General features: G+C 43.9%; 1 protein-coding gene across 1 annotated transcript in view; it reads left to right on the forward strand.

The window, feature by feature from the left end:
* Mreg (melanoregulin) overlaps positions 1–8,807 on the forward strand; it is a 52,903-nt gene extending 44,096 nt beyond the window's left edge. Inside the window, exons 3-5 of the mRNA XM_034499134.2 lie at positions 3,619–3,709; positions 5,926–6,089; positions 6,940–8,807. Of these exons, the coding sequence (XP_034355025.1) occupies positions 3,619–3,709; positions 5,926–6,089; positions 6,940–7,074 (390 nt within the window). The 3' untranslated portion in view covers positions 7,075–8,807. The remainder of the gene's footprint in view (positions 1–3,618; positions 3,710–5,925; positions 6,090–6,939) is intronic.
* Positions 8,808–9,181: the final 374 nt, after the last annotated feature.

Consider the following 9,181-nt stretch of genomic DNA (forward strand, 5'->3'; position numbering starts at 1 on the left):
AAGGGGAATTTGGTCTCCTCTGACCAGTCATTCTATTAAATCCAATTTTCAGTTCCATTCCACCCAGGATTCTACTAGTTTCAGAGTTGTATTATTATGTCAAAAGAAGATAATGATAGTGGATGAAGTGGATGTGTGAAAGCATGATCCCATTCATCTGTGTGCAGGTTATTTACAGTATGTGTGTGTGTGTGGGGGGGGGCTGGGACCCAAGGGTGTGTCACCAGCCAGCTGCTGAGGGTGAGTAGGTAAGAAGATAGTCCCTAGTGACCTTTTATCCTTTATCTGTACAGTGCTTGGCAGCAGCAGGAAGAGATGTAGGTAGGCAGAGCACCAGTTGCATCCTCTAATGTTACTGCCTGGGTATAGGACCCAGGTATGAGATTTTTGACCCTTGGTAGTCACTAGCTACGGCTCAGCCTGGGGGTTGAGACTCTTGACTCTGAAAAACGTGACAGTTCTCTGGAACTGTTGTGACCAGGGATTACAGGTTGTCATTTCTGGCTTTTTACAAACTTTTATACTCTTCTTTCTTCCTTGTCAAGATTTATTTATTTTTATGTGTGTGGGTGTTTTGCCTGCATGCATGTGTAACTGTGTATCACGTGCATGCAATGCCCTCAAAGACCAGAAGAGGGCATCAAAGCCTCTGGAATTGGAGTTAGAGATGTGAGCTGCCATGTGAGTGCTGAGAACCAAATCCAGATCTTCTGCAAGAACAGCAAGTGCCCCTAACCACTGAGCCATCTTCTCAGCCCTCACTGGCCCTCTCTTATTGACTCTGCTTCCTCGTACATTTGTTCTGTCCTGACTGCTCTGAAACTTTTCTTTGCAGAGCCTCTTTCAGTAGTTAGCCATGGCCAGGACTTGAGATGCCCATAGCAATAAACAGGAGTTGGGGTTGGGGTTGGGGTCACCATGTGTTCTTGGGTAGACAGGATTATTCAAGCACAGCATCCCTTGTCACTGGGGATGGAATCTTGAAGGGTGGATGAGATCTCCATTGGAAGTAGCAGGATTCAGGTCTGGACACACTGGCAGTTGTGAGTCATGTGACATCCGTGCTGGGAGCCAAATGCAGGTCTTGTGCAAGAGCAGAGAGCACTCGTAGCTGCTGAGCCGCCTCTGCAGCCCCTTGGTATTGTTTTTTTTTTTTTTTTTTTTTTTAACTATATCTATACTGACTTGGAAGAGGGTGTATGTTGACTTCCATCTGAAGGCCACAGAAACAACCGAGCCTCATAGTAAGCCACTGTGGTGTAGGTAGTATTGCAGATGAGGCATAGGCAGTGAAGTAGGCTGACAGTGGGGCTGGATCCAATCCTGGGCAGTCTGGCTCAGCACAGTATGTTGTATTGAGTCATCACCTGAGTACTATACGGTCTTCCTGCTGAAAAGAGTGGTTCGGGTTTATTCTTTACAGTTTACCTAGCCTGGGTGCAGGAGTTGTCTAGGTATGATTTAATGTGATGCTAAGATGAGGCCAGGATTGCATAGTATTTATTTTTAAATAAAAAAAATATTTTAGGTGTATGGATGTTTTGACTACACATGTGTCTGTGTATCGTGTGCATGCAGTGCCCCCAGAGACCAGAAGAGGGCATCAGAGCTCCTTGGAACTGGAGTTTCAGACGGTTGTGCGCTAACACGTGGTGCTGTAATTCAAACCTCGGTTGGGTCCTCTGGAGGAGCAGCTAGTGCTCCCAACTGCTGAGCTGCCCGGCTCTCCATGATTTCCAGATGACTTAGTTGACCACCTTCCCTTCTAAGACCTTTCTGTCTTTGCTTCTAGGCACTACACACATGTACACCTGCCATCGGCTCTTTTCATTTTCATTTTTATTATTTTTTCAAGGACTAGGAAATGCATAACTTTCTGCCTTAAAGATCGTAGCAGAAAGCTTTCTCATGGCGTGTCCTCAGATGCGGTCTCAAATGCAGTCATGACAAAGCACACTGTATTTTGTTAGCTTCTCCTTTTCAAAGTGGTATCTTTTGATGCCTTCGAATGGCAGCTAAGCTTATTTTCCCCAGCTCGGCATGAAAGTCGAATGGCAATCTGCAAGGCAAGTCTGTTTTGAAAGGAATTTAGCAGAGAGAGAATGGCGTTGTTGAAACCTTTTCAGTTACAGGAGTCAAAATATTAAATAGCTCGAGTCTTAAATCAAGCGTTTAAAATGCTGCTCTCTGAAGCTGAGAGTGAAGACACGGTTGTGTCTTTTCTAAGAAAGGAAAAGGTGTTCACTATAAGTGAGGTTTTTTTACAGATAGGTCTCCCTAAAAGCAAATTTTTTCGACCCCTGAAGATGGTGGCTCTCAGCCTTCCTAGTGCCGTCACCCGTTGACACAGCTCCTCATGTGTGGTGATCCCCCCCCACCGTAAAATTATTTTGTTGCTACTTCATAACTGTAAGTTGCTCTTGTTATGAGTCATAGTAAATATCTGATAGGCAGGATATCCGATGTGTGACCCTCAGAGGGGTGTCAACCCACAGGTTGAGATCACTGCCACCAGAGAATGCTTAAATACAACCTTAGTGAAGACCTAAGATCCAGATTCTGTGTTAGGATCAACATGATGCCCATATTACCCAAAAGCTGGCAAAGGACTTTCCAGAATGTGGTAACCTTTTAATGGATCCCCGTGTGCCCAAACAGCTCACCACATCAAGAGCGACGCTGAGATATGGTATGGGAAACACGGCTAGGAACCAGGATGCTTGGGATTCCTACATCTCTCTATATCATCCCAGTAACAAACCGAGGTGTAGATTCTTGCTATTTTTTTTTTCATGAACTTTCGAGTAAAACTTAGGTTCAAACACCACTTCTAATATTTATTACCTGGAATATATTAGATTCATCAGATTCATCATATAAATTATTTGAGCCTTAATTCTTCATCTATAAATTGCTTCAAATACATAGGTTTTATTATGTCTTCGTTGTAGGCAGGCATTGCATTTTTTTCTTTCGTGTGTGTGTGTGTGTGTGTGTGTGTGTGTGTGTACTCATGCTGATGTGAGCAGTATTCCTCAGTCACTTTTTATCTTAGCCATAGATGAAGTCCCAGTTGAAGGCAGAGCTCACCAGTTTGGCTAGTCTAGCTATCCAAGAACCTCCCCCTTCCCCCCCCCCCCCCCCCCCAGTATTTCTGCCTGTGAGCACTGGACTGATAGGCCTACCTCCATACCCACTGGGCATCTGCACAGTGCTGGGGATCTGAACTCTGGTCCTCAAGATTGTGTGGTAAGTACCTGCTGAGACAACCTTTGTCCTAATATTTTATACTTTACATCTCGACAAATTGTCTGACATGGAAATTTTACTATTGCTAATCACGTTTTTCAGGTAAGGTCACTGCAATGGAGAGAATTCATAATCAGAAAGTCTAAGTAACACTTAGATAGGACATCACCTAGAAGCGGAGAGATTCTCCAGCAATGGCAGCTGCTGACGTTCCTTTAACTCTGCTTCATGCACGCCCCCTTTTCTTTTAGGATTATGTTACAGTTGGTGAAGAGAAGAACCACGTGTTTAGATAACATGCAGTTCAGAGATGCGATAGGGTTTTAGGCCAGAGGGTGTAAGTAAATGTGAATTTTTATTTCTTCGCAGGAGTGGCAAAGACTCAACTATGATATCTACACCCTGCGGCAGATCCGCAGGGAAGTGAGGAACAGATGGAGACGAATCTTAGAAGATTTGGGTGAGTCTGAGAGAGATTGTGAAATGGTAAAAACCACTGGTCACATGCTTTCACTTTTCCCATCATGGTCTCAGACCCACCAGCCATGGAGTAATGACACGGAGACCTTTTATTAATTCTGAAAGCGTGTTCTTAGCTTAGGCTTGTTCCCAGCCAGCTCTTTTACTTAAATTGGCCCATTTCTACTAATAGATGATCTGCCATGTGGCTCGTTACCTCCCGAGTGCTGGCACTTGCCTTTTCTCCTGACTCAGGCTCTTTCCCAGAGTTCCTTACTCTGCCCAGAAGTCCTGCCTTCCCCTGTAGTGAGCAGTTTTGCAGTAGGCCATTCAGCTCTTTATAAATCAGTCGGAAGGTGATGGAGAAGATGTTTACAAAACGCTGAGACAGGTGATGCTTCGTTACACAGTGCACAAGAGATTATCTCAACAGTCTTTCTATCAAAAGATTGTCAGCCACTGACTAATTAAATTACCTTATACTGTTTCTCTTTTATTCTCTCAAGCATAAACCTTAATATTTCTGTTGTCACCAGTCCATGTTACTTGGCCATATGACTTCATCTGTCCTCAAGTACAAGACGACACAAGGTGGTCAAGTCATATGGGTGTTATTACTGGCTGTTTTTGTCATTATTTATTGACTGAGTTAGATGGAGAGCGATGGTCCAAGTAGTAATAGCTGTATAAATATGACAGGTGAGAGAAATGTTGTCTGTAAGAGATATTAAGACACAGTAGAAAATTCCAAAAGAAGCAAAAGGGAGAAAAAGTTGCAGGGGTGGGAAAATACACTTGCCATTATGGTAGGCATTGAGTAGTGGCCTTTCTTAATTCTACTAGGGTTGAATAAATATGTCCCCACATCATAAAATAAGCTTGCTCTAGTGTTCAGAAATAAGTGATCACCTTTAGAAGTCTTTGATATTCTGCTTTGAGGTAGCATGACCCTCTGGCACAGACTCCCAGCGCTGGGTGCCGGGGTGGAAGGCCTTGTTGTCTTAGTTGGGGTCAGTGGGGTGGGGTGGATGCTGTGCCCTCTTAACTCGCTCAGCACTAATGTGGGCTAATAGTTTACCTTTCACAAGTCAGTCTGAGCAGTTTCGTTTTTTGAGTCTTTTCTGTCTTTGGGAAAGTTAATTTTCCTCCATCAGTTGACTAGATTACTGTGAGGATGAAAATGGGGGCTTGGAGACGTAGGGTCCTCCAGCATCTGAGGCGATAGCTGAGCAGGCTGGGGAGAGGTATAGGGGTTCTAGGACGAGACCGCTAACAAAGGACGGTTGGCAGTCAAAGGTCAGACCTCCTTTTTTTTTTTTTTTTTAAGAATTATTTTATTTATTTTATGTATGTGAGTACACTGTAGCTGTCTTCAGACACACCAGAAGAGGCCATAGGATCCCATTACAGATGGTTGTGAGCCACCATGTGGTTGCTAGGAATTGAACTCAGGACCTCTGGAAGAGCAATCAGTGCTCTTAACTGCTGAGCCATCTCTCCAGCCCCCAGACCTCCTTTAAGAGAGAAACGGTAATAAGAAAAGCCAATAAAGAAAACATGGAATAGCCGGGCAGTGGTGGTGCACGCCTGTAATCCCAGCACTTGGGAGGCAGAGGCAGGGGGATTTCTGAGTTTGAGGCCAGCCTGGTCTACAGAGTGAGTTCAAGGACAGCTGGGGCTACATAGAGATACCCTGTCTCGAAAAACAAAAAACAAAAAGCCCTAAAACCAACCAAACAAAAATAACAAAACAAAACAAACAACAACAACAAAAGAAAACATGGAATAGTTTTAAGTAAAGAGTCTCCCACTCACACAGGGTGGGAAGCAGCACACAGTAGTGCCTTTGACCTTAGTTTCCCCTCACACAGGGTGGGAGGCAGCACACAGTAGTGCCTTTGACCTTAGTTTCCCCACACACAGGGTGGGAGGCAGCACACAGTAGTGCCTTTGACCTTAGTGTTCACCATACAGAATCCCCACTTAGGTTTCTTTATTTTAGTTTCAAGACAAAGTTTCTTTGTGTAATCCAGCTGTCCTGGAGCTTGCTTTGTAGACCAGGCTATCCTGGAACTCAGAGATCTTCCTGCCTCTGCCTCCCCAGTTATGGGATTAAAGGTGTGCTCCACCACACCAGGAAGGCTCCCTTAATAATCACAGGGACCGTATCATAGGACGGACACTTCCCAGTGATGACTTCACATTTTTCTATCTTAGGCTTTCAAAGGGAAGCCGACTCTTTGTTGTCAGTGACCAAACTCAGCACCATGAGTGATTCTAAAAACACGAGAAAAGCCAGAGAGATGCTGTTAAAACTGGCTGAAGAGACCTCCATCTTCCCGGGCAGCTGGGAGCTCTCGGAGAGGTATCTCTTGATTGTGGTAAGTGGTTGTCTTTCTTATCTGCCCTGTTGGGGTTTACTTTTCTGTTATTTCCTGGGACACCGATCCCAGCCCCACCAACTCCACCAGGACATACGGTGCTGCTGCTGCTCTTGTAGGCGGCACCCGTGGCCGATGGCACCAGAGCCACCTGAAAAGCTTTGAGGTTCCGGAAGGATTTCTGGATTTCATCTAAAGCTGTTGAGGTTCAGGCTGTGGCCAGAGTCTTTTTCAGATGAGTCCTGTTGTGTGGTTAATTTCAACATTAGGTCAAACGGTCAAAGCATCTGTCCAGCCTGAGATTGACAGGATTGGTGGAGGGGATGGAGATCGTTCAGTTTGTTCTCCAGCACCCACTTTAAAAGCCCGACATGCTGGCACTGCTTGCAAACTCAGGGCTGGGACACAGAGAAATAGGCTTGCTGGCCAGCCAGCCTGGCTGGTCAGATCCCAGTGAGAGACTTGTTTCAAAACATCGTGAAGCAAAGGACGGATGGTTCTTGAGGACCAACACCTAAGGTTGACCTCTGGCTCACCTGAACACACACACACACACACTCTCTCTCTCTCTCTCTCTCTCTCTCTCTCTCTCTCTCTCTCTCTCTTTCTCTCTCTCTCTCTCTTCTGCACATACATATGCTCACATTACAGAATATTGGTGGAAATATCTCAGATAATGTAAATAAAGGGGTAAGGCAAGTTTCTAAGATTTGAACTTTTTAACAAGTGTTTTACTTGCCTGGGGTTATTTCTAAGGCAGGCTTTATGGTCTATTAAATTTTCTCATCCCTGTGGCTTGGTTTCTAACTTGGCAAGCTTCCTTTTTTCTCTTTTCTTTTTTAAACTGCAGGACCGGCTCATTGCTCTCGATGCTGCTGAGGACTTCTTTAAGATTGCCAGCCAAATGTACCCCAAGAAACCTGGGGTCCCATGCCTGGCAGACGGCCAGAGAAAATTGCACTACCTTCCATTTCCAAGTCCCTAAAGGGAGGCTTAGGAGAGCAGAGCTCTTTTACCGTGACACAGGAATTTACCAAAGTTGCACAGCTGCCTGCGGTTTCGAGTGAGCCAGTCAAACACTATTGTGAATCCTACAAACGTAAGGTCTTCCTCAGGACCTTCGCCTAAGGATGCTCTGGCATCATTAAAACATCCGGTGGCCACCATGCATCCAGAACGGAAGGTTAAAGAGTTGGTGGGTGGGTAGTTCTTTCTGGATAGTCAGGTTCCAAGAAACCACGGGCTCATTGGTTATATAAGCTACAGTCGTTCATTCTGTGGAGGACTGGTGTTTTCTACCCAGCACAACGGTTTGACTAATAGAGAAGGGTGTAACAGAGCCCTCAATTACATCACCAACTTCGAGGTAATCATTATTAAGTGTAATGCTAGACAAGGTGCCCCAGATCTCATAAAACCCTAGGCCTCCTGTGACCTCTCTTTGATTCAGAAACTTCTGCAGCAGCTGAGATGCTGTTTGGGGCATTCCTTTGAGCATCAGGCATGGTTATGTAGACGTTTAGGTGAGCCAGACAATAGAGGTGTGTAGACATGCAGCCCAGATAGCACAACTTCCTGCAGCTAAGTGTCTTCATCTGTGACGCCAGCACCCTGACTCCTCAGCAAATCCCCAGCACTGAAGTCACCCAGTTGCCTCCATTTTTTTTTTTTTTTAACATGTTGTCCATTTCTGATCCAAAAGCCCTTGGCATTTTTATGAAGAATAGCATCTGTAAACTGGAATGTTTGGCCTCTACTTCCTGTCTTGAATCTGTGTCCTGGATTCTCAGCTGAGGGTTGCAGCTGCCCAGGGATCTTTTGGTGTAGACTTGCAGATATGCAGGCAGCAGCATAAGCTGACAGAGGTCACTGCTGGGTCTTCACTCTGAACGTGATTTTCAGAATGGAGACATGCTAACAGCACAGCTTGCACACAGAATGAGAAGCCTCGTTTCCCAAGATCATAAGCAAGGCGCTTGCCAAGAGGTGGTGGTTTGTTTTGTTGAAAAGTCTTTAAAGGCTTGTGGGCTTTATCTGTACACTTCTGAGAACAGTAGAAATATTTTTATTTTTTAATGATTTTGCACTTCTGACGTCAGGTGGAAAATAAATTTGTATTAGTCTATTCAGGGGATTGTGACTTGAAAGATTTCATATCCTAAGAAGTTTTTTTTTTTTGTTTTTGTTTTTGTTTTTGTTTTTGTTTTTTTTTGGCGTGTATTCTCCATGTTTAAAATATTTACCAAGAAACACATGTCTTCCATTCGTTAGTATGTTGTAGACTAATTTCCTGAATTTCAGAAAAATTCGTCCTAGTTTAATAAGTAAGGTAAAAGTTTTATTTTATTTTTTTTTAAGTATTTAGTGCTTGTTCTCTACTCCATGTTGTTTAAAATTAGCCTGCAAATATTTTCAGTCACTTCTGTGGGCTATTAGAAGATAAACAATAAAAAAAGAAGGTAAACAAAATAAACAAAAGACATCTTAGAGGCTATGTTGTTTTTAATCTCTCAGAATTTGCTGTGACTTTTGTCTTCTTTCATGTCAAAATAGATGAAACTGTCTGTGTCTGTGAATTGTAAACCATTCACCATAGTTTTTATTTTTTTGGTAACAAACAAGTAAGGATAAAATTATCTCTGTGGTAACTAAAATACATGCAATTACCCCAGGAGATGTTTCCCCAAGGAATTAAAAGACTTCTCTGTGTGCCTTTAAGTTGAATGTGTGTTATATTTCTGATAAATGAGAAGAAACTCTGGTGTTTCTTCCATCATCCCTATAAGTCAGAGGGACAAGAGGCTTAGAGGCAGATGTGTTTAAGGACCTTCTGCCCCTCTAAATCCAGTCAAGGAGTAGACAGATGCTCAAATTAGTAGACACTGCAGCATATGAAAGGCTCGTACTGACTGAAGTGGGCCCTTCAGAAATCACAGGCTTCTCAGCAGGACCGGGGCTGCAGATGGGTTGGGAGGCCACAGGGCTCTCCTACTTTAATCAGCATCTCCTCATGGACCACTTCAGTCCTTCTCAGATTCATCTGTGTGCTGGGTGGTTTTAAGTGGTAGATAGGAACATATTTTTATATTAAA

This window comes from Arvicanthis niloticus, chromosome 3 (genome assembly GCF_011762505.2).
Source record: "Arvicanthis niloticus isolate mArvNil1 chromosome 3, mArvNil1.pat.X, whole genome shotgun sequence".
Lineage (NCBI taxonomy): Eukaryota > Metazoa > Chordata > Mammalia > Rodentia > Muridae > Arvicanthis > Arvicanthis niloticus.